Raw genomic sequence first — 27,184 nt, 5'->3', positions numbered from 1 at the left:
ACAACACAGCAACTGAAGGAATAAAAGCAAGCACTTTTCTGTCACTCCTGACTCTGCTGAACAGGGAAGGTGGAAACAATAGATGCAAGGGAGACAGCGCCAATGAACGCCACTGAAGACATGTTTGGCAACAACACTAAGCTTTCTCGTACAGGTACTGACTAACTCTGTGCTCGCAGAGTATTTTCCAGCAATGGATTACATTTTTGCTTTATTCTATCCTCATTAATCTCTTACAGCTAGGGAGGGATGTAGGGTGGACATATTCTAGTCTTAAAGCTGTCCATCTAGCTTCTGAAGAATATTCAAATAAAATAACACCAAGAAGACAATACATATAGATGTACAACAATGCCTTAAAGTTTCTCTTTGTGCTTTTATTTTAATCAGCAATGTTTGAATAAGGACACGACTTGTTTCTGCATGACAGGTGGATTATCCATAGCAATCCCAGGGGAGATCCGAGGTTACGAGATGGCACACAAACGGCATGGCAGGCTTCCCTGGAAGGAGCTGTTTGAGCCCAGCATCACTCTGGCTCGTGACGGTTTTCCAATCGGAAAGGCTCTGGCTCATGCTATCTTCAAGAGCAAAGAGTCCATTCAAGGAGATGCCAACATGTGGTGAGGGGGAAACAGAAAAGTTTACTTTGACAATGTCTTAATGAAATAAGTAAGGTTGTTATTGAAACTATTGTCTAAATCTGCGGTATTTCTTTAACCCGAATGCTGGGTTCCGGCTGTTAGGGCAGGAGTTGGGTAGCTTTAAGCAAACATTAGGTCAGAACTTGTGACCCAGTCTGTAGGGTTAGAGAAGAGAGTAGGAGACTCATCATTCTTTATTGACTGTCATTTTGAACTGTACAAAAAACTGGGTAAGACCTCCCTAAACCTCCTCAAAAACAAATGATTAGATAGTAAAATGATGCTTCATAATAACATTGACAGTGGATTGGTTGTGTTAATAAATTTAGTTCAAACTAGAGAGTGAATTTAATAAATTAACGTCAGCCTTTTAGCCGCTAAGTGGTCAGTGCAAGCTTGTGCTAAATGATCACACTTTTGGTCGTGAAGTCAGTGTTGGAGCTATTTATTCCTTATTTCTTTACGTTTTGTTAATATTTGTTTCATATTTCTGGGTTATTTAAAAGGATTATTTTGTAGGCTAATAATTATTTACATTTGTTTGTTTTGTTTCTGTTGTTTGGTTTTATAGGTTAGCCAGGAAGAAATGTGGGGCCATTTCTATAAGTAAAGGTACTGGTATAGGACCAGCATGCACTGAGGTGGGCCCATGTTTTCTTACTAGAGCAGGAGAAGCATCAGGAAACAATAGAAAATGGATCCTTGTGTATTGCTTGACAAACTGGATAAATAAACCATAAAAAGCAACTTTAAGTTTTGGACATTGGACTTGTTTTTGCAAGTGTATAAAACACGCCCATAGTGCAGCAGTGGGTTGTTGATCTTTGAATGTTAGATGTTTGGTTTGACAAAACACCACTATAGTCAATGCAGGCAATGAGTTAAACAGTGCTACATTCTGTACATGGATGTTCATATCCAAACTCAAGTGTTTTTTAAATCAAAGTATTAGACGTTATGAAGTTGGTGAGTTGAGCTGCACAGTAACAGAGTAGTTAGTGCTGTTGCCTTGCAGCAATAAGATCCTTGTTACCAACGCAGGTGAGCCTTTATGTGTACAGTTTGCATGTTCAGTATGCCTAGTGTGTTATCACTAGTTCTAGTGGAGCATTTTGGACCTCTCTATGGACATTTCAGCTTATTCCCACAGTCCAAAAACATGCGTGCTAGGTTCCTTCACAAGAAGTTCACCCAGCTCACAGTGCTGGCCTCCACCTGCCAGTGGATCACCAGCTTCCTGACTGATCAGCAACAGCAGGTGAGGTTGGGGAGGACTTTTTCCCGTAAAAGAACAATCAGTACCAGTGTCTCCTAGGGATGTATTCTTTCCCCACTACCTTTCTTGATGTACAAAGATTACTGCACCTCAGCAGACCATCTGTGAAGCTCCTGATGTTCGCAGATGACACCACTGTTATTGGTCCGATTCCAGGACAATTACAAGTCTGCACATAGACAGGAGGTGGATTGGCTGGTCCTCTGGTGCAGTCAGAACCACCTGGAGCTTTACCAAAACTTAATCAATAGTGTGAAGAAGACAGTGGACTTCCGAAGAACACTCCCCACACTACCTCCCCGTACCACCCTCAACGACACTGTCAATGTTTTTCCGTTCCATTCGGGTGCTTTCAAACTTTAGTGTTTTGTTGAGTACCACTGCGTGTTTCCACCATTTTCGGAAACCAAGCATGAGTCATCAACAGTGGGTGTTACACAACGCGGGGGGAAAGTGTGGTAGCGAGACAGCGGAGCTTACCAAGCTGTACGCAATGTTCCTTCTAATGCAAAAAGAGAGCATCCATTAATTACAGTTAATATGGAAAAGGAGACAGCGACCCTGTGTAAGAAAAATGGTATGTAAAATGTCTTCATTTGTATATGTTAAGTATCCACGAGTGAAACGGAAACAAGTAGGTTTACAATGTTTGTTTAGTGTGTTTTTGCAAACACCCTAAGCGTTGAAACATTGTATAAGTTCGCACCCTGGAACCTCTCTCATTGGTGGAAACACGCATCATTTTAGTTTGAAATCACATTCAGGAACGGGCTCTAAAACCGCATTGGTGGAAAAAGGGTACTGTGGATCACTTCCGGTTCCTAGGAACCACCCTTTCTTGGGACCTTAGATGGTCCTCACACATAGACACTGTTTGAAAAAAGGCCCAGCAGATTCTATACTTCCTGTGGCTACTTAAAGAGAACAACCTTCCACAAGAGCTGCTGATCCTCTTCTACACTGCCATTATCTGGTCTGTCCCATGCCCATTCATCACTGTGTGGTTTGGCTCACAGGTCCAGACCACAACAAACAGGTCTGCAGAGAGAATCACTGGGGTTGTCCTTGCCTTCATTCAGGACTTGTACAGGTAAAGGGACAGGAAAAGGGCAGCTAATATCTCGGCAGACTCCACCCATCTTGGATAAAAACTGTTGACTTTAGACTTTTACCCTCAGGTAAAAGTCCACTACAGAGCGCTATTTGCAAAAACCAGCCGTCACAGAGACAGTTTCTTCCCCCAGGCACCTTACATCCAGGGTGGTCAGCTACTCTGCTGAGAAACAAAATAAGTACTACCACGACCTGCCTTTCTTTTTTTCTTGTCTTCAAATAATTAAAAGAGTGGTTGTACATAAACATATATGTGCATATGGTCATTTTAATCCTTTATTTTATTTCTTCTAAAGGTTCTACATATCTACAACTAATGTCGGTATGCTGTGAGCACTTGAAACCAAAGTCAAATTCCTTGTCTGTGCACTCCACTACTTTCTTGTCTAACCCAACAAATTGGCTCAAATGTTGTGACCTAATGTTTGTTTGCAATTACGCAACTTGTATCCCAACAACATAAACCCAGCATTTGAGATAAAGATATAACCCAGCAGTATTTCATGTTTTGCTTTTATAGTACGACTGTGAGCACCCAGTATAAATAACAGTGTTTCAGTGTTAGTTTTGAGTCATAATATTCTGTTCAATCATCTTAATTTATTATCTGTTCTTCATATTTTAACAAACAGATGCAGATTCAGTATCAGACTTTGCTTTGTTTCTTCGACTTTCGAACTGTTCTTCTATATACACAGGAGCTTTTATTCTACTGAGGCTTTGTGTACACAGAATTCCACATTTTTGAAGTCATATCTCTTCGTCTTTAGTTTTCTCTTTATTCAGACACTTATGACTTTTGTCTTTTGCTTTTGTCATTTTTCAGTGAGGTGTTTTGTGACTCTCAAAAGAGAATCCTAAAAGAAAATGATATTGTTAGATTCCCAAAGCTGGCTGACACATATCAGAAAATAGCAGAAGAGGGCCCTGATGTGTTTTATAACGGGACCATGGCACAGAGCATCGTCGAGGACATCCAGGCGGCAGGTGCTGTACTCAATTAAAAAATACAACCATTAATTTTTCGTGTACCGCACAAATTAAGTACAAAAAAGAAAATACTGTTTTAAATCACATGTTGCAGAAATACTCATGCTTTGTACAATCCTGTTTTACCATATGGGCAGCACTTCATTTTGTCCTATGAGATTTCACATAGGTCTGGGTTTCTTTCTTTTTCTTTGTTCTTTTTGGCTATATTCTAAACCATATTTCTTTAGAATATGGTTTGGAATACAGTGGAAGATGGTTGATTTTATATCTGGTGAACCATTCCTTTGTCGATTTGTTTATATGTTTTAGATCACTACCCAGTTACGACTCATTTTCAGTTTACTCGTAGAATCCACCCTTATTTTTTTAAAAACATCTTGATGTTTCATAACGTTCATGATGCCATACTCTTTAAGAAGGTTCTCGGGGCCTTTGGAAGAGAAACAGGCCTATAGCATCACAGATCTACAAGGTTTACTAATTACATGTTCCCAAAAACATTACTTGAATTACATTTAGTTTTAAGAGATTGTTTTGAGTAAAAATTGTGTTGGAAACAAATATGTCTTAACATGGGATTTTAATAACTGTACTCAAATAAAGGGTTGGATTTTCTGCATTATTCAGGGTAAGATTATGCTAATGCAATAAAAGATAATTTTATTTTACACCATCTAAGACATCTTTACCAGGAGTAGCAACAAATGTGTCCATGTCTGTCCACTAGGAAACAATTTGTACAATACATCCACGAAATATAGTAAATACCATGAAATCTTCACATTACTGCTTCATCTGTGTTCCAGGTGGCATAATCACTCTGGATGACTTGTTGGAGTACCAGCCTGTGCTGAACGAGAACCCTCTGAAGCTGAATGTTGGGGAATACACCATACACGTTCCAGACGCCCCCTCCAGCGGGCCTGTGCTGGCACTTATTCTCAATATAGTGGATGGTGAGCAGGCTGGCCGAGTGCTCGTGCAGCCATGTGGAAGAAAGGATGTCAGGTTTCCCTAGGTCATCCCGGGAATGTTTTCCCCACCTGCTGTGGAGGCAGAAAACATTTGTGCTTGCCAGATAAAAATGCACCCTCGTGGCTCCATCTGTTGTAGCAGAGAAGCTGTGTTTCAAACAACAAAAAGACAACATTGGAGCATTAATTTTACATAAGGGAAAAGTCTTATGTGTTTATATAGTACAGAAAGCTAGAACATACCTATAGATGCAAAACTGTTGCCAGTTATGAAACAATCTAAATAAAATGTGAATATTAAATCACAATCATGTAAAACCAAATTAGGACATCCCATTAAATATTCAGTCCTTTATTAAGGGATGTTACATGTTGATATCTGATCTAATTTTCTGTTTATCTTTCAAAATGAAAGTGAATTAATTGCACTAAAATAAAAACAAAAAATCAACCTATTTTTATTCATGTTACTCATAACTTAAAAATATGTTTTCTAGCTAAGGCAAAGGTTAGGACACCCTACCTCTTAACAACCAGTGTTACCCCCTTTGGATTAAATAATTTTAGTGAGACTCGTCTTGTAGCCATCTACCAGTCTCTGACATCACTGAGATGTTATAGGGGTTTCTTTCATGTTCAGCCTATTTTAAGTTGCCCCACAGCATCTCAATGAAATCAATATCTGAGCTTTGACTGGGGCCAGGACTTCTATTTCTTCATTTGAAGCCAGTCCTTGGTGGATTTACTGGTATGTTTTGGGTCGCTGTCATGTTGCAGGGTACCTCCCCAAACCATGAGACTTCCAGTGCCATCCTGGGGGTCCTAAGATGCTGGATTTGATTTATACCAGGACATGTTTTTGGACACCAGAACATGTCCTCTGTTCTGGTGTCCAAAAAATTATCTTTTAAACTCATCTCATGTTCTCTACTGCAAACTTCAGTATGACTTTTTTGTGTCTTCTTGGAGAGCAAAGATTTTCTCCTCACACACCTTCCATGTAACTTAAACATGTGCAGTTTTTTTCTGATTATACAGGCATGCACCTTTGCATGAACAGTATGAAAAGCATGTAGTTCCAGTGAGGATATCTTAGGATTTTTGGAGACTTCCTTTAGCATCTTGTGGTCTGCTTTGACAGTAAAGTTGCTTATATGTCCAGAATCCAAGGCTTTTTTGATCTCCCCATCGAGCTTCAAGTTTGCTTGATGTGGTACGACTGTTTTTAATTGTTAATAAATCTGAGGTGTCCTAATATATTCTTCACCAGAAATAGATTTTTTTTTTGTAATTGATTCAACTCAATTCAATTCAGTTCAGTTTTATTTATATAGCGCCAATTCACATCGTCTCATGGCATATTACAAAGTCAATTCAATCCAGTCATTCAGATTTCAGGTCAGGTACATACATTCTAATTAATCTTAACTATCAGATTCAGTTCATTATTTAAATTGGTTAAAAAGATTTTCTATCTAAGGAAACCCAGCAGATTGCATCGTATTACATTTTACGAAATGTTTTCTAAGATCTTTTGTCAGTTTGTATTATTTAATATTTTTTTTGGGATTGTTAAAATGGGTGAAATAATTATCCTTATGTCCAAATATATTAGAGAACCACTCGCAGATTTTCATAAGTTATTTTCATTTTGAAAGTTTTTCCTGACTGTATGTTTCTGCTGCGGATGTTTTGCAGGGTACAACTTTACAGACACAAGTGTCTCTACGGCCGAGAAAAAAACTCTAACTTACCATCGCATCGTAGAAGCGTTCCGTTTCGCTTATGCCAAGAGAAGCAGACTGGGCGACCCACGGTACCTTAACATTACTGATGTAAGCTCTCCCATTTCATGGTTTTTATTGAGAGGACTTTTTGGAGCATTTCCAGTTTCACTGGAACACATGGTCACCAGTGTTTGAGAACATCTCATCATCCCTTATAAACACTGCATGGTGTTCTCTATTTATTTTTTTCTCTACCACTGACTTGTTTTTCCACCATTTCAGCTGATCCATAACATGACCTCAGACTACTTTGCTGACGGCATAAGGAGTAAAATTACTGATGACACTACACACCCGGATAACTACTATGAGCCTGAGTATTTTGTTCCGGAAAACCACGGCACAGCTCACCTGTCTGTCATAGCGGAGGATGGAAGTGCCGTCGCTGCTACCAGTACCATAAATCTATAGTGAGAGCCCAACATTTTCAACCTGATGTTGATTAGAGACTTGATTTAGGTAAACAAAGAAATAAAAAGGCGTTTAACAGTTTTTTTTGACCCACAGCTTTGGGTCTAAAGTCATGTCTCGGTCCACTGGGATCATTTTCAATGATGAAATGGATGACTTCAGCTCTCCTTACATGGCCAATGGATTTGGAATTCCACCATCACCCAACAACTTCATACAGCCAGGTTTAAGCAGACTTAATGCTTACATTTTTTGTCACATTACAACAAACTTCAATTTTTCTTGGGACTGTGTGCGATATACCAACAGTGTAGTGCATGATTGTAAAATGGAAGAAAAAAATATAGGCTTAAACAGTTTATAATTTTTTTTAACAAATAAAAGTTAGAAAAATTTGGTTTGCATTTAAAAGCCCCCTTTACCCTGGTACCCCTAAATTATATCCAGTGAATCCGATTGTCTTCAAAAGTCACCTGATCAAAAGTGGAGTCCACATTCCTGAAATGTAATTTCATTATAAATACAGCTATTCTGTGAAGGCAACAGAGAGAACATTAGAGAAAAACAGATTCATGTAGACCTAGGAACAAAGCAGCAGCAATTAAAAGGATGAATAGATAAAACATATCTCAAAGAGCACTTTTCAATCTATCCTTCAAAAGACATCAGCATCCACCTTAACTCACAGGACAGGGAATGAGAGCATTAATCAGGGAAGCAGCCTTTGGATGAGCTGCAAAGATCCACAGCTCAGGTAGAAGAATCTGTAGACATGCCAACTATTAGTGCACACTTTTTTTGCCATAAACCCAAAGGGGACACAGTAAACATGTAGAAGAAGCTGCCCTGGTCAGATGAAGTCAATATATTGAATAATATGTGTGACAGCAAACTAACATTGCACATCGCCTTGAAAGCATCAACAATACACGGTAGTGCCTGCATCATTCCGTGGTCATCATTTTCGCAGCAAGGGCAAGAAACCTGGTCAGGTTACTTAAGATGGATGGAGCCAAATACAGGGTTAAACCTGTTAAAGGCTCTGAAAACTGGAGACTGGGCTGGAGGTTTGCCTTCCTGCAGGACAACGACCCTCAACAGACAGGCAGAGCTGCAATGATGCCACAATGTTTTTTATTTGTAAAACATGTTGAAAAGCATCCGTCCACTTTACAATGATGCTCTGCTTTGTGTTGGTCTATCAAAGGGGTGTCTGACTCCAGTCCTTAAAAAACACTGATGTCATAAATATTTTACATGTCTTCCAGCTCCAACACGGTAGATTCCATGGTTGAATTACTGTACCTTCTCAGTATGTCTTTAGGTTCTGCAGCTGCCCGGTAATGAACTATTTATTTGATTCAGGTGTCTTGAACCAGTGGGACATCTAAAACATGTAGGACACCATATCTGGAGTACTGGAGTAGGACGCCCCGACTTTTGGTTGTAATATGACAAAAAGAGAAAAATTTTGAGGGGTGTGAACATTTTTGCAAGGCTCTGTAGAACCACTTTCTATTTCTCTGTTGCAGGAAAACGCCCTCTGTCTTCCATGTGTCCCACAATCATCTTTGACAAAGACAACAGAGTCAAAATGGTTGTAGGAGCATCTGGGGGAACAAAAATCACCACAGCTACTGCCTTAGTAAGTATGAGTCAGCCACTCATGTCTCCTCTATATTTCCACTCGGCTTTGTGCGAACCTTATGTTACATATTGTGGTGGAAACAGGTTATCCTGAATTCCCTTTTCTTCAACTACGACCTAAAGAAAGCTGTAATGGAGCCACGGGTTCACAATCAGCTCAATCCTAACATGACGGTGGTGGAGCAAGGCTTTGAAAAGGTGAGTCAAGCATGGTAACAGCATACAAAACAACTTAAAAGAAAGAAAAGGTTAATAGTAATATTAAAAAGCCAAGATGAGACTATAAATAACCAAAAAACCTTCTAGCAGGTAAAACTTCTTAGCTGGTGCTAAAATGTTCTAAAAATGATGCAAAGTTTTACAACAAAGTTATGCAAAACCTTAAGAAAAAGGCAGAAACCTAAAATCAACTTTCTCCTAAAGTTAATTTAGTTCAATTCAGTGTATTTATATTGCACAATTCACAACAATTCACAACATCCTCTCAAAGCATTTCACAAGGCAAACAAGTCAAATGAAGCTAAATACAATCCAATTTAGTCCAAATTCAGTTTAAATCAATTCATTCCAGTGCAATCCAATGATATAGTCAATTTCAAATCCAACGAAATGCAGCCTAATTAAATCTTGTCAGTCACATTCAGTTGGTCATGTAGTGCCAGTTGGTAAAATCATGGAGTCATTACCTTTCCCAGGAACCTCTCAAACATGTGGCAACAGTAGAAAGGAAGATTGTTCCTTTAACAAGAGAAAACCTCCAGCAGAACCAGGCTCAGAAAGACGATCTGCTATAATTGGCCCATGAGTACTTTTGTTGGTCGAGAAAAACAAAAAGTGCACGTCAAGTTAATGGCAATAATAATAATGTCATCAGTGGCCCTGTCTACGAAGGAAACAAAGAGACAGAATCAACGGGTTATGAGTGTTCTGTGTAAGAAAAAGTAAGAAAGTACTAGAAACAACACAAAGAACACAAAGTCAATGGTAGAAATTGCTCTATTAAAAGTATCTTCCAGGAAAGAGACATGATTAAACATGGAATCACTGGACCAGGTGTCTCTTGCACTGAATGAAAAAACAAAGAAACAGATGAACAATGGTTATATGATTGGAAAACAGAAGGGAAATTCACAATCCTTCCTAGACCATGATAACAGAATGAGGAAATCATCAATGTCAAAATGACTAATTCAAAAAAAAAAAAAACTAATAAAAACAAAAAAGGTAAATAAATAAATAAAAAGACTACAATCAACTTCTGTCCATTATTCAGTATCCCTCCAGCAGGGTTGTTGGGACATTATCTAAAAGGGTTGTTCCTTTGATTGCTTATAATGGATTCATGTAAGCTGAATTTTGACAGATTTGTATGTATCAAAAATATTCACACACAGCACGGATAAATGCCCAAAAAACTGAAATACAATCAAAAGCAAAGTGTTTTAGTGGATTGTAAGTTTTATTGAATTCTTTAAAGACTACAGTAAGACATCAGTTTTTTTTTTTGAGGGGCTGCATTCTTTCATATTTGTGTGTGATATTGATCTGTTGTGCAGAGTGTTCGGGAGGGGCTGGAACAGAAGAACCATGTAACGCAAACACTGAGGACTCCAGACTCTGTGGTCCAGGCTGTGGTTTGGCAGGGAGAGCGTCTCTGCGCTGAGTCCGATCCCCGGAAAGGAGGCTATCCAGCTGGATACTGAGCCTCCCATCTGGTTCTCCTCTGGTCTCCTTCAGGGAAGTTTCCGCTGACACTGACAGAACCACAAAGGAAACTGCACCAAGGAATCAAGCTATGTTTACACTACAGGGGCACTGCCACCACGTCTCTTCTTCTACTGATGCATGGGGACTGACTCAATTTTATGACCCTCCTTTAAATCATTTTAGTGTTTCAAAGAAAAGTAAGAAGTTGTGCTTAATATAACTCTTGGATGCTCATCCAGAAGCAATTTCAAGAAGCCAAAGGTAGCAACTGGATCCGTTTTCAGTATGACATTCAGTCATTAATAATGCAGTATTTAAAATGAACTAAGAACACAGCATCTGACAAATAAATGTTCTCTGGTTTCAAGAACCCTCTCAGTAAGTTGTCCATGTGGTTTTGTAACCTCTTTTGTAATGAAACGCTACTGTAACCTCTGACACATTGTCTGAAAAAGACGGTCTCCTTTCATGTTGAATAGGAAAAAAGCTGCAGGGCTAGCAGGTATGATTAATCCAGAGCCAGGACATCTCAGGTTGTTTGCCTGTTTGAACAAAATTGCATCCTTCTGCTGTTAGTTAATCCCACTGGAAGCTCAAAATGTGGTTTTCTACTGCGACTCAACAGTGAAGCTAATATTTGTTGATGTTTAATATCGAGTAGAGGTTAAGTGAATGTATAGCATCTTCCAAAATAAGAAAACATGTGCAGATATATTTTTCTAAACATGCATTGTTCTTATGCTATGTTTTGTTGCCATGCTTGTTATTAAACATTTTGAAACAGAGATGTATCTCGCTACAGATAACTGTGTTGTTCTTGTCCTGGAAAATTAGGTATGATGAAGATAAAAATTATATAAAACCGAAGAAAAACAAAGAATGCAGGATATCATTTCCACCATGACGCATGGTGGTGGCAGCATCATGATGTGGGGATGCTGTCCTTCAGCAGGGACCAGGAAGCTGGAGACAGGGCTGGAAGTCCATCTCCATTAAGATAACAATACTAAACATACAAATATTAAAATCAAGAGTAGAAAAAGTATACTGGGCTCCTAGAACATACTCTTTCAGACTACATTTTTTAGATTTCCCCATCAGTGTTTTATGATATTGTAAAAATTTGCCTAATTGGGTTTTATCATCATTTTATTTTCACAAATCATGAAATAACAGTGCTTAAGCTGGCTTCCGATTTGTCGTTGTGGTAAAAGGTTATTTGAAGGTTTTTGGTCTCAGGAAGAACAGTAAAATGTATAATACTAAAAAATCTAAATCACAGTCCAAATATTGTGATCTGCAATATCTTAATTTCACAAAAATCCCCACAATAGGATTTGTTTTTCAAAAACAGTGGGCCCAGTTTAAAACCAGGAAACTAAAGGATCAAGAAACCAAAGCTGCAGTGCAATGGCCTCTTTTTGATTTGTGAAAAAGTGTTTGTTAGTAACTCAAAACCAAAATGACCAGTTAGTTGGAAAGAAAACCCAAGCTGTGGCAAACTAAAGTTAAAAGTCATCATCTAAATATGAATCACCATAAAACAAAAATCCTTTATTTTACCAGAACTTCCGATTTTTATCTTGATAATAGAATCAAATATCCATTTTCTATACTTGCTGTTTCCGTACAGGTTCGCTCCCCTGCGACCAGGAGCGACCCTGGGCGAGAGGCTAGCTACACCTAGAATCCAATATATTTCGGAAAACACACTTTTCCATACTTCATATTTTAATTTTTCTATAACTCTGACTTTTCAACACTGTGTAGGAACCTCTGTAACGATTTTACACCCAAGTAAGAAATTGTTGGTGGTTTCAACCCAAACTGCAGAAAAATAGTATCTCTGACTAAAAGCACAAACTATAATGTAATTTTCCCCTCGGGTGAGGGACACATACCCCTTTCTGCCCTGTGACAAGGCCTGCACACCTGAAGCACTGGTGTCATAAACAGGTTAAAACATGTAAATCCAGGCACTAAATGGCCACACGCCTGAAGCTACATTGTTATCCAAGGTTTCCACTGTGAAAGGAAGCTCTATCCTATATTTCTCTGGAATTTGCATAGTAAATGAGGCTTATTTTACAGCAAAATTATGCAAAATAACTCTTTATCCATAGACAGACAGGGAACCCAACATATTTTAATTTAAGACAAAGAATTAGAGGGCTGAGGAAGGACGTTAAAAATATCTGTAAAAGCCAAGATTAACACAGATCTGAGCTGTATTATCACATCATGGCGTCCCTTAGCTTCCAGCTTCATCAGTATTCTCGAGACAAACACATTCATCTTGTGGCCATCTGTGACATTACCCTCATTCATCAAAACACGGAGGGGAATTCAGCCTGGCCACCACTGTTCCTGATGAACTTTCAACACTTTTTTCCTCCGGGTACCAACCTGGCCCTCTTGCAGAGAGCTTAATAAACCACTCATGTTTTAGCTCAAACTTGTACCAGACCACAAATCCAAGGCAGAATGTACAGACTTGTGCTCATGTCTCTTTATTTATGACTCCTAGCACTTTTAGTTGAAACATAACTGCCATTTTGTTCTGTATGTTCCCTGAAAACCTCTTATTTAAATGTTTTGGTGCTGAGAAAAATCAGGACAAAGCTTCACTGCCACCTAGTGGTGTCTTCAGCAGCACGTTGTGTCCTGTGACGAAGTAATTTAGCCAGTCTGATGATATTGTGAGGAAAACGTCCGTCAGAGCTGCATAAAAACAGGGGGCGCTGGGGACTGCAGCTCCTGGTCCAGCAGCCTGAAGTTCATGGCACTTCTGTTGCTCTGTGACGTCTGACCCAAGGAGCGGTAGAGCTGTGCCTGGAGGTAGTGGACATCCCGGAGACGCTCCTTACATTTTAGCTTGGAGAAATAGGAAGCAGCCTCATTGAGACTGTCAACGGCCAAAGCTGCCAATTGCAGATCTGCCAGGACACAACAAGAAGCAGAGAGTGAGACGTAGGAACATCCAGGGGGCTTGATCCTTTCTGGTACAGAGCAGATTTAGGGGTTAAAGGTTACCTAGATGTCCTTGTCCTTTCAGCTTGAACCCAGCAACAGCCATGTGACAGCGAGCTGCGAGCAGCATGGCACGGCCTTTGTCGATGACGGCTCCGTGGGCCAGAATGGGCTCCATGGCTTCATGAAGAACATTCAGAGCCTGCTCAGGAACGCCCAGCATCAGCTAGAGAAGAATATAATTTCTCGATTATGGTCATGGGTTCAGACGAGTCATAAATTGCTTTAGTTTGTAAATGAATGTTAAAATAAATTAAGAGGTTGGAGTTATAAATACAACTTGGTTATCAAGTGACATAAATCGGAGAGAAGCTGCAGAGAAAACCGAAGCACGTTTTACTCCAATGTGGTCCCGGTGCCAACTCAACCAGATGAAGAGTCAGAACATTTTTGCATAAAAAAGTAACTATTGTATATTAAGGTCTGGTGGTAATAGTATCATTTATCATTATCAGGGGAAACATGATCAGAAAAATTCTGATTTAATGTGATGATGATGTTAGCAAACAACCCATTATGGTTGGGAGTGTTACTTTGTTTGGAAAAATTTTATCCACGGTGGGGGTTTATTAAAATATTATTAGTAAATGTGTTTACAGCCCCATTCAATAAATGAGAATATGCATTCGGATGAGGCTCGTTAATCAGATCAAAAAGTACCTTTTAAAAATAACCTTTAAACGGGTATTAAACAAACCTTTCCTTAGACCACATTTCTGTATTAAAATGTTTTAATTGAACTGATGTCATATTCTTATTTTAAATGTTCTATTTTCAATAGATATAAGCTGAAAATTATAATTAAAGGAAATAAAGGGTTAAAATAATCGGTCTGTGTGAAATTAATCTATATAATGTGTTTTACTTTGAGTTGAGTTGAAATGAATAAACTTTTCTATAATATTCTAATTTATTGAATGGGTCTATTCAATATAAATTCTGTACTAATTTAGCCTATTTGATCATGAGTAAGTTTGCTTTTTAGAGCTGTATTTATTTTTATGAAAAGGACCACATCCAGCGACATATTTTTAAACATTTTCTAAAGTCATTTATTACTTAGCAATAAATAACAAAATTGCATAAAGCCCATTTAGCCCAACCCTGGTTTATTTGGCATGAGCTAGAAAGATCAGCTTGGACAGCAACGACACGGTTGTTTATTTGCAGGCTAATCTCATTCATTTTAATTAGTTAAAGTTTATATTTAAATGTCATTATGGACCTGCTCCTTCAGCTTTTTGTGAAGTTGTTGCAGCAGCATCTCGTAAAACTGCTTAAAGTATTAATGTGGACTGGAATGGTCCGATTTTCAGCTGATCGGACCAAAACGGTCACTGAAAGGTTATGATAACAACTACTCTGTGTTTGTAGTGTGGATGCTGTCACTGAGTGAAGGAGACTCCGTTAGCTATTTGCAGCATCAGTGAGGTGTTTAAAAATGAAGACAGAGGAAGCACAAACGCTGTAAGAAGTCATTTAAAAGTGTTAATTAATGTTTCAAATATACCTCATATAAATAATTCATGACTATGAATAGTGTAGCTTCACACTGAAGGCATCAAAACTATGAATTAACACATGTGAAATTATATACTGAACAAAAAAGTGTGAAACAACTGAAAATATGTCTTATATTCTAGGTTCTTCAAAGTAGCCACCTTTTGCTTTGATTACTGCTCCACACACTCTTGGCATTCTGTTGATGTATTTTCAGTTGTTTCACACTTTTTTGTTCAGTATATAATTCCACATGTGTTAATTCATAGTTTTGATGCCTTTAGTGTGAAGCTACACTATTCATAGTCATGAAAATAAATAAAACTCTTTGAATGAGAAGGTGTGTCCAAACGTTTGGTCTGTACTGTATTTATTTAAGTCTAAAAATGCACATCCTCCATTTTCTCACCAGATTTATTCTGCATGATAATGAAGCTCAAATTACTCCAGCAAGTTCTGGAGATATTTGGGAACACTTAACTTACAAAATTAAAATCTTGTCCCTCAATTTTGATTTGGGCCGATACATGGCAGCTTTTATTTACCATCAACCACTACCACATTGCGGGGGAAGCTGTTGATGGATGGACACCAACAGGTCTACTTGTTGTGGCTGACCTGAGTGAAGGCCAGATGAAGGATGGTCTCTGAGGCCAGGGACTGTAGGTGGTGCTGTCTAGCCAAAGCCAAGGCCTGCAGGAGGAGAGGAAGAGCTGTGGAGAAGCCGGACGACTCCCAGTGAAGCTCAGCGGTGGACAGCATCACTCTAGATGGAACAGCAAGGACAAGGGACGCAGGCAATATTTAATACAGGCTCAGTCCTGCAAACGATGAAGTAAGCCATTTAAAAACTCATGGTGGGCTATGTTTGGTGCTTTCCTATGTTACAATGCAGATTATTACAACAAGAAGGTATCCAAAAACATCTTAAGAACGGAACCTGATGATTATCTCCGTGCATTTGGTCTTCTCACAGTGAACCTGCAGCTGCTGCAGGATGCTGTACGCCTCGGTGCTGCAGTTCAGCGCTTTCAGAACATGTGCTTTCCTGTCAATAAACAAACTTTAACTACTGCAGCACAAACAGCACGTGTGTGAAACAGGCACAGACCTGACTGTCTGCAGTTTGGCGTTACCTGTACAGTCCCTCAGTTTTGTTTAAGGCAGACATGGCCTTCACAAGCGGCTCAGCTAAATGGTACTTCCTGTCGTTCATGTGTCTCTCAAACTGGATTTTCAGATCACAAAGCATCCAGAGCTGACAATAGGATCAAACTGAAGTTATTAAACAGTTATTTGCACAAATCCCCACCTCTGGACTACTAGACCATGATCTAACATACTAATACCAAAGCTGAGAAAAAAATACCTTTGAATGTTGTGTGTGAGGAGGAAACTGTTGTTTCAGATGCTGAAAAATCTCTGAAGTTGCATTATACAGTCCCTGCATTGAAAATAAGATAGATATGAGATCCAATCCAGAGTTACACTCCACCCAGAAGCTGGAAAGCAAACCTGTTTAACATTTATCACCTATATTTACAATGAGAAGAAAGTACAGCTTCCCAAGTGAGTGTCAGAACAGAAAGCAGAGACACCAGATGTTTCAGCGTGTTACCTGTTCAGCGTGCAGCTCGGCCAGGTGGCAAAGAGCCACAGCAAAGGCCTCTGTGTTGTTCTGATGGACCCCAAAGTTAACTGGTTCCAGGCTGCTCATGTTGAGAAGAAGCTGGGCCTGCTGCAGAGCCATGGTGCTGCACGAAGAAAAGAAGGGAGGTCACATTAAAGACAAACATGGGCTTGTTCTGATGTTTTTAAAAATTTTAAATAAACATATCATTGGCATTAAAATCATGACATTAGGATATGAATTTGAGCCATCATTTTCGGGAGGCGGACTGACCTCACAATGAACAACTTTAATGACTTTTAATTTGGTTAAATGTCCCTCCACAAGTTGAAGAGAAATCACCCAGGTATTAACTTCATTCTGGGTGGATATTTGACTGCTCTCCTTACTACAGTCCAGTTAGATGGGCGTTGTAAGATCTCCCAGTTTATGATGGAGCCGAGCGTTGAAGTTCCTGAACATAGTAACCAGTTTCCTTTCATAAAAACCCACAAAAAATGTAGTTTAAGGAACAATTTGCTGAGCTACAATTCACAACGTGTTAGTAGAGGTTTCTGTAAATATTGCAGCCATTGTTTGATCCTCATTCTCCACTGGAAAAACAACCGTTCCAATAAAGAGGCCAAAAGTAAGTTCACATTTCTGCCCTTGACAAGTGTATGTAAACGTCTGACTGGAACCGTATTAATCTACGAATAAGATACTAATTTGTTTTAAACAGAATGCTGAACGCCTGTGCGCTGGTGAGCAGTGAGCAGAACCGCCAACTGTGTGTTAGCGTGGCACAGCGAAGAGTCTGACCTCTTTCCGTACATCCTCCATATGGATGTCGTCTGAGCCAGGCTGATCTCGATCAGCTCCGACAGACTGTGCTTCCAGTGCAGGATCTCTGTGTCCTTCAGAGCGTCCATCAGCTTGTGCGCAGCCTTACCCTGCATCGCCCCCTGCTGGACCAGCGACTGAATGTCCAGAGATCCCAAGTACTGTAGTGGAGAGAACAGCCAGACATGTTGGAAACAGAAATACTGATTGGGTTCCTCACAATAAATCATTAACACAAACAAAGGAATAACTGCATACACTCACTGTATGTTTACAGAACAATCACTGATATGGAGCTGCACCTTTGCATTTCAAATATTAACAGTTGTCATAAGAGTGTCACAAGTATCTAAACCAGTATCCAAAGTATCTAAACCAGTATCTAAAGTATCTAAACCAGAAATGATTTGGATGTGAAATTCTTCAAATCTGACCAAAAGCATATGACAACACAACAGTGACAAGTATGAGAATCATATTATTTCTGAGTTGAACTGAGCATTATCAACATTTATTAAAATACTCTGGGCTGTGGGTTGAGGGAATTTTGTGTTAAGAGGTGTGGGAAAAGCGCAAGACCACCCATCACCTCCCATCACAGCTGCTGAGTGAAGTAAAGCCTCTTTCACACAAACAATTTGATCCGAACACAAATGAACACGTGGGCGTTATATCCAAAACAACAGGTTGGTTTTGTTATGGCGGACAAGGTCAGACACTTGGACGGGTCCGAACTGCATGTGTTGACATTGATAAACAGGTGGTGTGGAAAGGTTAATCTGGCTTAATCTGGAACATTTTTCTGGAGTTGCTCCCAACTGTGTAAGAAAATGTCAACTTATCTTGTGTTAACCTAAAATATTACACATGTATCTTTGGTTCTATAACTGCTATTTGAAAACACAGATTAATTTATTAAATGTATACGACCCTGCTGTAATACAATTCTGGTTATTTTTTTTTTCATTGTGGTCAAAACAAACTAATTGTTTTATGTTCTGTTTGTGAATTAACTTTAATTACTTTCCAGCCTCGAATTCCCACTGAAAACATGGAGAAATAAAAACATTTACCATTTCAATAAAGAATAAGAAGATAATTCAATTTGCATGGTTTAGTGTCACAAATGTAATGCTTGACATGGGCAAACATACACAGTTGATTCCTTAAAGGGAATAAATCAACCTAAAAACTCAAATGGTTGAAAACAGTTTTGTTGAAAATGATTCTAAACTATCTGCATCACTTAGTAATTAGTCTTTCAATACTCAGACTCAGAATATTATTATTTAAAGTTCTATGACCTTTTCTTATAACTTTCTTAGATCTAGACCGAGTCACAAACTTTTGTTGCACGTCACAAGTCCAGCCTGCCTAGGTTAGGGTACTATTCAGATGCAAAATTAGCCACTGAAGTTGGCAGTGTTCAATATCAGTGAGATGTCAGAGGCACCCCAGATGTGTTGTTTAAAAGGAAACTATATTTTCTACAACATGATGAGAAAAAAAATAACCTATGAAATAGCCAACGCTACACTAATGAGCACATTCTTAACAGAAAGGTGATGCACTCACCGGCAGGCAGAAATGAGCAGCCATTTTCACTGAATCCTGAGTCAACACCGTGCTTTCAGAGCCTTTCCTCTGTTCCAGCGTGTAGAGCCAGCTCTGACAGAGAAAACGTATATAACCTCCATGGCAACTTTACTGTGGAGTCATACCATAAAGCTGTTTGTTTTACCAGGCAGTGCTGCAAGCACACGTGGTCATTGGACTCCTGGGCAATGCGGATAGCTTCCTGTAGAGCCAGGTCAGCCTGCTGACTAAAAGGGGGGAAACATCTTTGCATGAATTACATTTCAATCTATCTGTACAAACTCAGACGGCCGCACTAATTTAGCACCCACTAGTGGCCAAAGCGACAGTGCAGGCTGGCCAGGTTCAGAGCAGCGTAGCGGAGACTTCGCCCGTAGCCCTCGTCTCCGTTGCTCTTTCCCTCATTGCCAGACAGGATGAGGCGGTCAAAGTAATGCAGGAGGCTGTGAGCAGAGAGGAAGATGTCCTGGACTCTCATGCTGTTCAGGTAGTTCAGGTAGTGCTGTTGATGGGAAGAGGAGCAAAGAGCTGCTGTAGGAGACACCGTCACTTAGTTTTACTAAAGAATAGCTAGGATTAACATTTCCATGGAATGATTACCTAGAGCAAAAATACATTTTATATAATTATAATTCTTCCACAAAAATGTATAACCCAATCTAACAATAATGTAGCCATGTTTAAAATTAAGCATAGATATTGCTATAGAGTGCTATAGCATTCGTCCTATGCCATGTACTCATGACAATGAAATATAAATCGGTTTATTTTAACTAAAGATATAAACAGGATCAAAATGCACTTCAGTTTCAAACTGTGAGATGAGATTTCAATTTAATGTCAGCTAAAACACTGGGAGGATGAAGAGGTTTGTTTTACCGCCAGGGACAGTTCCACAAGACTTAGAATTAACAGCCGCTACATTTAGCTGCAGGTTTTAAGTGAATGTCCTAACAGCGCAGAACATCATCGACTGCTATTCTGTGTTTTATAGAGTAACACTGGGAGTAGAACAAGGTCATCTTAGCTGCTTCATTCGTCTGGCTATTTGCTCCGGTAGGGAGCTTGCGGCTGGCAGGACTGCTAACTGCTTGTAGCTTGCCAAGTTTCTCTATTATCCTAAGTAGAGTGATGGATGGCGCTCCTTTAGTTTGCACGCCATAACTTTCCAAACAGCTGAAGTTGTTTTTCTTTTAAGCCAGGGAAAAAGGTGTAGCAGCATTAGTTTAGCCAGCTGACTGAGTGGCTTAATCTGAGAAAAACCTGGTGTCACATTAAACGGGCTTTGAACCACGTTATGATGGAACATGTTTTAAAACTTTGGAACCAGTAAGCACCCCATGCATACTTGAGAATGCTAGTAAAAGTTCTGATGGACCTCACCGCTTCAGCAAAGTCTGGGTTAAACTTCAGCATGTTGTTGAGCTCTTCCTGCAGCGCTGCAGGCTTCAGGGCTTTGTTCTCGTCGTTCTTCAGAAGATAAGCCTGCAGAGAAATGTCCCTAGAATCAGCGAGGGTGCTTTCATGATGCCGAAGCAGGTCTCTCCGAACAACATTGTAAATAATATTTTAATTTAGACTTTTTCCAGACTCACCTGTCTGGCAAGAAAGTATTCAGCTTGTTTTTGAGAGAGGGGACCCCGGCTTGGAGTACCGTCAGATCTTAAACACACAAACAACCTGACGTTAACAACTCTCAAAAATATCTAAGTGACGCCAGGAATTCATCATCGTTTATTTTTGGGAGGCAGGTGATCAATACAATTTAAAAAACAAGCCGGTTAAATTCCACATTAAAAATGAAATATGAGTCTGAGTGAATAAAAGAGCTTTGCTAACCGAATTTCAGACTCATGCAGTGGAGCGTCCAGCTCTTCTTTGTCCACTCTGTCCCCCACAGTATCCTCAATGCTGGTGAGGTCCATTTCCGAGTCATCCGCAGCCAGTGCGGGCAAACCCACCTGCCCATCAGTGGGCTTGGCGTAGTGACTGTGATAATAGTGCTGCAGGGACTTGTACAGTTTGTAAACCTGACTGAAAGACAGCTTGTTGTACGCCAGCAGCATGTGTCTCATAAAAAGACCTACAGAGCAGAGAGATTGTTGTGAAATGTAAACTAAACCTGAAGGACTGTTAGAGATCACGGTTTACTCACCCACAACGCTGGTTTTATGCGCCTCAGAATCAAAAGCAGAGAATGGAGTAGGGAGAGTGGAAAAGAAATACTCCATATCTTTCAGCTCTCCATCTGCCATCTCATGCAGCCTTTAAGGATTAGAGAAAACAACCTCAGCTACATCCTGCAAACCCCTTTCCCATTAAAGAACACTACAGACATCCCAGCTCAAAGTTCCACTTTTCTAGAATCATGTTTCCAGATTTCCCATCAGATTTTTATAATAAAAAAAAAAACGTTTCTTTTCAGTTTTTATCATATGCATGTTTGACAGATTATCATACAATTTAAATGAAAACACATTCACAAAGAGAACCCAAATATTTTTCCATACTTTTCTTGTGGGAAATGACCAAATCTAATTTCATACTTTTTATCTGATTAAATCAAGCAGCACTCCTGGCATAAGATGATTTCTTACATCCAACGTATTGCGAACTAAATCAGCTTTAAAATGTCTACAGAGGAACTCCTACAGACGTAGAAAGTTAAAGCCAGATAAACCAGAATATGTTTTATAGAAAGTAAAGAACCCAGCAGAGTTTATGTCTTCAGCTAATCAGAATTGATTGACTGAGAGCAGGAAGAAACCAGTCTGATTCCTCTGGGCAACCACCAGTTTGTGAGCACTCTTATGTTGCACTGACCCCTGCTGGACTGGGGAGCAGATGATGATCCTTTTTTTGTTATTGACTTAAAAAAACACAATAGCAACACTTTTTGGAAAAACAGATTAGTACTTTGGTAATAGTTAACTTTTGGAGTAGGTTGAGACATGTAGAAAACAATATGCTCACTGTCCAACTGAATGTGTTATTATTACATTTGCTACCATACATGGCCTGCACTGCACTTCCACAGCACATTATCAAGTCCGAGGACTCCAAAGAGCTTTACACTACAATCCTCCACCCATTTAAACACACATTCACACACCGACAGTGGTAGGATGCACTGTAGCAGCAGGCGAGACAGGTGAAGTGTCTTGCCCAAGGAGACAATGACAGAGACAGATAGAGTGGGGGTTTGAACCGGCAACCTACCGGTTACCACCTGAATAATACTCACATGGCTGCTTTGGTGCCTTATGTAAAGGTAGCATTAGTACAAAACTGTATACTGACATTTGCAGCCATCAGGTTAGGGCCTTTTCAACGGACGTTTGATGTTATTTAAGTAGGACGCTGCCGGCACTCATTCTGTGTGACTTACAACAGCGTGGCTGCAGCACGGTGCCAGCCTGAAGTTTAGATCTGTCTCTGGAGGCGGGAAGAGGACAATCAAATGCCACGTCACAGAATCTAATGTCCAATATTCCTTAAATATGGCAACTTTCCCCTGGGGCAACTACCATCCTCAGGTCCAAAACGATTAAAGAACCATGATGTAACAGTATGGTGAACATTTTCTGAGAATGCAGCTAATGTAAAAATCTTGCAATAAGGCTTGTCAAAGAAGCTAATTGGAAATCCTTTTTTTCTTATACCTGTTGAGAAATATTAAAAATTACTTACAATGATTATTTAAATAAATGTAAACCCAATAAATAAGTTACATATTTTTCAGCTGGCAAAATTTCAGGAGAAGATTTTTAGATTTTGGTTTTGATGTGAAATACCAGTCTACATAACTAATTTAAGTCTGTGGTGCATTCGCATCAAGTTGTACACTAGAGTATACTGGTCCTTCTCAAAATATTAGCATATTGTGATAAAGTTCATTATTTTCCATAATGTCAGGATGAAAATTTAACATTCATATATTTTAGATTCATTGCACACTAACTGAAATATTTCAGGTCTTTTATTGTCTTAATACAGATGATTTTGGCATACAGCTCATGAAAACCCAAAATTCCTATCTCACAAAATTAGCATATTTCATCCGACCAATAAAAGAAAAGTGTTTTTAATACAAAAAACATCAACCTTCAAATAATCATGTACAGTTATGCACTCAATACTTGGTCGGGAATCCTTTGGCAGAAATGACTGCTTCAATGCAGCGTGGCATGGAGGCAATCAGCCTGTGGCACTGCTGAGGTCTTATGGAGGCCCAGGATGCTTCGATAGCGGCCTTTAGCTCATCCAGAGTGTTGGGTCTTGAGTCTCTCAACGTTCTCTTCACAATATCCCACAGATTCTCTATGGGGTTCAGGTCAGGAGAGTTGGCAGGCCAATTGAGCACAGTGATACCATGGTCAGTAAACCATTTACCAGTGGTTTTGGCACTATGAGCAGGTGCCAGGTTGTGCTGAAAAATGAAATCTTCATCTCCATAAAGCTTTTCAGCAGATGGAAGCATGAAGTGCTCCAAAATCTCCTGATAGCTAGCTGCATTGACCCTGCCCTTGATAAAACACAGTGGACCAACACCAGCAGCTGACACGGCACCCCAGACCATCACTGACTGTGGGTACTTGACACTGGACGTCTGGCATTTTGGCATTTCCTTCTCCCCAGTCTTCCTCCAGACTCTGGCACCTTGATTTCCGAATGACATGCAGAATTTGCTTTCATCCAAAAAAAGTACTTTGGACCACTGAGCAACAGTCCAGTGCTGCTTCTCTGTAGCCCAGGTCAGGCGCTTCTGCCGCTGTTTCTGGTTCAAAAGTGGCTTGACCTGGGGAATGCGGCACCTGTAGCCCATTTCCTGCACACGCTTGTGCACGGTGGCTCTGGATGTTTCTACTCCAGACTCAGTCCACTGCTTCCGCAGGTCATCAAAGGTCTGGAATCGGCCCTTCTCCACAATCTTCCTCAGGGTCCGGTCACCTCTTCTCGTTGTGCAGCGTTTTCTGCCACACTTTTTCCTTCCCACAGACTTTCCACTGAGGTGCCTTGATACAGCACTCTGGGAACAGCCTATTCGTTCAGAAATTTCTTTCTGTGTCTTACCCTCTTGCTTGAGGGTGTCAATAGTGGCCTTCTGGACAGCAGTCAGGTCGGCAGTCTTACCCATGATTGGGGTTTTGAGTGATGAACCAGGCTGGGAGTTTTAAAGGCCTCAGGAATCTTTTGCAGGTGTTTAGAGTTAACTCGTTGATTCAGATGATTAGGTTCATAGCTCGTTTAGAGATCCTTTTAATGATATGCTAATTTTGTGAGATAGGAATTTTGGGTTTTCATGAGCTGTATGCCACAATCATCCGTATTAAGACAATAAAAGACCTGAAATATTTCAGTTAGTGTGCAATGAATCTAAAATATATAAATGTTAAATTTTCATCATGACATTATGGAAAATAATGAACTTTATCATAATATGCTAATATTTTGAGAAGGACCTGTATATTTGAAGATTTTATTCAACGTCTACAAAATACTAAATATTATCAATTATGGTTTTCAAGTGGTTTTGTGGCTGTATATCATTTTTAATAAATAATCAAATCTGACCTAAAACATTATACTTTAAAATACGACACCATAATAAGATTAATTTCCCAACACAGCTTAATTGACTCCTCTACTTTTCAATCTAAAATTTAGGATGACGCACAGTATAAGCAACTAATATGTATACCGACTAAAATACTAACATTAACGATATATATCTTTACAACTGAGTGTACATAACTGAGCCAGATTGCACACAGTGAACATTCATAAAGAAGCTGAGCCCTGGGTGCTGCTGTCCATGGTACCATAGCCCATCACTTTGAATTTGGTATAATTTGAAAAATAAAGATGCTGCTGTAGAATAGTCTCACATTTAAAACACAAGTTTCCTTATTTAATCAAGACTATTATTTACTGTAGAAATTGTATAGCATATTGAAAATTGACCAGTACAAAAGAGACTGGAGTTTTTGAGACAATAACAGAGTCGGGCAGAAAAATAAGAGGCAGCATACCTGAGTTTAACTGCATATGCAGTCTGAGGACAACACTCCTCCACAGTCTTCAGGAACTGACCAAGGGTCAGGTCAGGACCCTGGGAAACGACAGCAAAAACATAGTGAACAACACACGCAATACTACGGTAAAAGAAACATTGGAGTGAGTACGAATAATGAAATGAACCTGCTGGAGGGGAAGGATGAGCTTGTTCAGCCGCCTTCTCTCAGGCAGGGTGATCTTAGAGGAGGTCATCTCATACAGCAGCGCCAGCACGGAGATTTTGTACGGACTCACCCAGTCTTTAATGCCGAACACATTAGCATGAACCACCCCGTTAGTCATCATGGGATTAAAGTACAAACTTTCATGCACACTCGCCATCCTCAGTCGGTTTTAAACGGACTAAAAACTAAGCTAAAGACCGCTCGGCATCCAACAGGCAGCTAAGAGAGCAAGCTAACTACCTCACCGAGTCCCGTTAGCGTTAGTGGTCTAAAAAGAACATAAACAACTCTGCGTTCATTCTAGAAAACCTCTAACATAAACGCTTTCACTGGAAATGTGGCGATATTTTAACCTCGTAGCATAATATATGTTATCTTCCAAATATTGGCACAAGTTGGCAATTCTGCTTTCAAACCACCCTCCTTCTGTCGCCTGAAAGCGACGTCATAAGAACGACAGAGATACGTTAGTGCGTCCGCCATATTGTGAGTGGCAAACGGACTTTGGAAATCAAAATAAGTATGCTCAGATATAGGACTTTTATAATAAAATACTAAGGGTCGCGTTTAAAGAATTCACACAAATAGTTTTTGCTATATAATAATTTAGGCCAAGTTTTTTTTCTCTAGTAAATGTGATCATTGAGACAGAACTGAACAATGACTGCAAATCAGACAGATGTGAGTCAGTTTGTTCTACATGCTCTTTACCTGACCTTATTTTATTTCTGAGACTATCACAAAGTGCTTCATTAGATTTAGTTTTAGCAATAAAAACAAAACTGGTTTTAGTTCAGATAATTTGTTTTTTGAAAGGTAATTTAATGTACTACTACTGCTACTACTGCTACTACCAGTAATCATAATAACAATAATAAAATAAAAATCGTAATTACAAGTATAATATTCTACTTACCCACCTATACCTACCTACCTCATGCATCATGCACTACAAAGAGACACAATCCAACTAAACTTTTCTTGTTTTAGATTACTAAAATAATTGAACACAAAATACTGAAGCAGATAATTTTCAATTTTTTATACTGTCTTCAAGGTCAGCTGTTTACATGCATGTCCTTAGTATTTGGTAAAACTGCCTTTTAAACTGAATATTCTTCCACAACCTTCACACAATAGCAGAATCATAAGAACTGGTGTAATTGAGTCTTTATTGCTCATTCACAACTTTTCAGCTCTGCACACAACTGAGATCAGGGTTTTTTTTTTTTTTTTAACTCAAATCATGAGAATTAACCAATCAGACCTTACCAAGCCATGACATAATCATCCATAATCAACTATTTCAATGCAAAGTAATCTAAGTGTCTTTAACTTATGTATTAGAAGTAAAAAACAGAAATAGAAAAATCATGAAAAAATCAAAAAAAGAATTCCCTGCAGATAACCCAAAACGCCTTTCAAACAAACAGTGCAGTGTAAATCTTCATCTTCAGAGCTGTACATTTAACAAAAAAAAAAAAAACAACAACTATGAATTTCAAACAAAACAAATATTGATAGGATTATCTAGAGAGAGATATGAGCTATCTTAACTGAAATTGATGTGATGAGTTTCTCTGGAACAAAAGTGAAACTAGGTCAAATTAGACTTTCTGAAGGTGTATAAAAGTATGATGGCATTCTTTATCTTTAGGGTGGATCTGCCTTTTTGAAAAATATGTTCTCTGCACATAGAACATATATGTGGAATGCATTTGATATGACATGACAACATAATTCATTTGGAAGGAAACATACACTTAAAACCAGTCTCAATGCACTAAGACTGTTTTATATTTTATTGTGTTA

The 27,184-nt window shown here is 39.2% G+C and overlaps 2 protein-coding genes across 3 annotated transcripts in view; one reads left to right on the top strand and one right to left on the bottom strand.

Annotated features, from left to right (window-relative positions):
* The window catches only part of ggt1a (gamma-glutamyltransferase 1a), a 51,462-nt gene extending 40,125 nt beyond the window's left edge, over positions 1 to 11,337 (top strand). Inside the window, exons 4-13 of one of the 2 annotated variants that reach the window (XM_047380884.1) lie at positions 65 to 154; positions 431 to 623; positions 3,860 to 4,020; positions 4,833 to 4,982; positions 6,699 to 6,835; positions 7,010 to 7,197; positions 7,295 to 7,422; positions 8,731 to 8,843; positions 8,969 to 9,043; positions 10,402 to 11,337. In XM_047380884.1, the coding sequence (XP_047236840.1) occupies positions 65 to 154; positions 431 to 623; positions 3,860 to 4,020; positions 4,833 to 4,982; positions 6,699 to 6,835; positions 7,010 to 7,197; positions 7,295 to 7,422; positions 8,731 to 8,843; positions 8,969 to 9,043; positions 10,402 to 10,548 (1,382 nt within the window). In that variant the 3' untranslated portion in view covers positions 10,549 to 11,337. Of the gene's footprint in view, positions 1 to 64; positions 155 to 430; positions 624 to 3,859; positions 4,021 to 4,832; positions 4,983 to 6,698; positions 6,836 to 7,009; positions 7,198 to 7,294; positions 7,423 to 8,730; positions 8,844 to 8,929; positions 9,044 to 10,401 lie in introns of both variants that reach the window. The other variant, XM_047380883.1, reaches the window with a different exon arrangement.
* A 928-nt stretch (positions 11,338 to 12,265) lies between these two features.
* anapc5 (anaphase promoting complex subunit 5) lies at positions 12,266 to 25,810 on the bottom strand. Its single transcript, XM_047380882.1, has 17 exons — positions 25,332 to 25,810; positions 25,163 to 25,242; positions 21,286 to 21,395; positions 20,970 to 21,213; positions 20,726 to 20,792; positions 20,514 to 20,615; positions 19,442 to 19,632; positions 19,276 to 19,357; positions 19,110 to 19,202; positions 17,514 to 17,695; positions 16,701 to 16,836; positions 16,452 to 16,526; positions 16,219 to 16,340; positions 16,023 to 16,130; positions 15,701 to 15,848; positions 13,586 to 13,748; positions 12,266 to 13,488 (listed from the first exon to the last, which is right to left on the bottom strand). The coding sequence occupies exons 1-17, from the start codon at positions 25,527 to 25,529 to the stop codon at positions 13,268 to 13,270; spliced, it is 2,322 nt and encodes a 773-aa protein (XP_047236838.1). The 5' UTR covers positions 25,530 to 25,810; the 3' UTR covers positions 12,266 to 13,267.
* Positions 25,811 to 27,184: the final 1,374 nt, after the last annotated feature.

Source organism: Girardinichthys multiradiatus, chromosome 12, assembly GCF_021462225.1.
Source record: "Girardinichthys multiradiatus isolate DD_20200921_A chromosome 12, DD_fGirMul_XY1, whole genome shotgun sequence".
Taxonomy (NCBI): domain Eukaryota; kingdom Metazoa; phylum Chordata; class Actinopteri; order Cyprinodontiformes; family Goodeidae; genus Girardinichthys; species Girardinichthys multiradiatus.
Note: the sequence above shows the minus strand (reverse complement) of the source record. Positions and strands in the feature narration are given on the sequence as shown.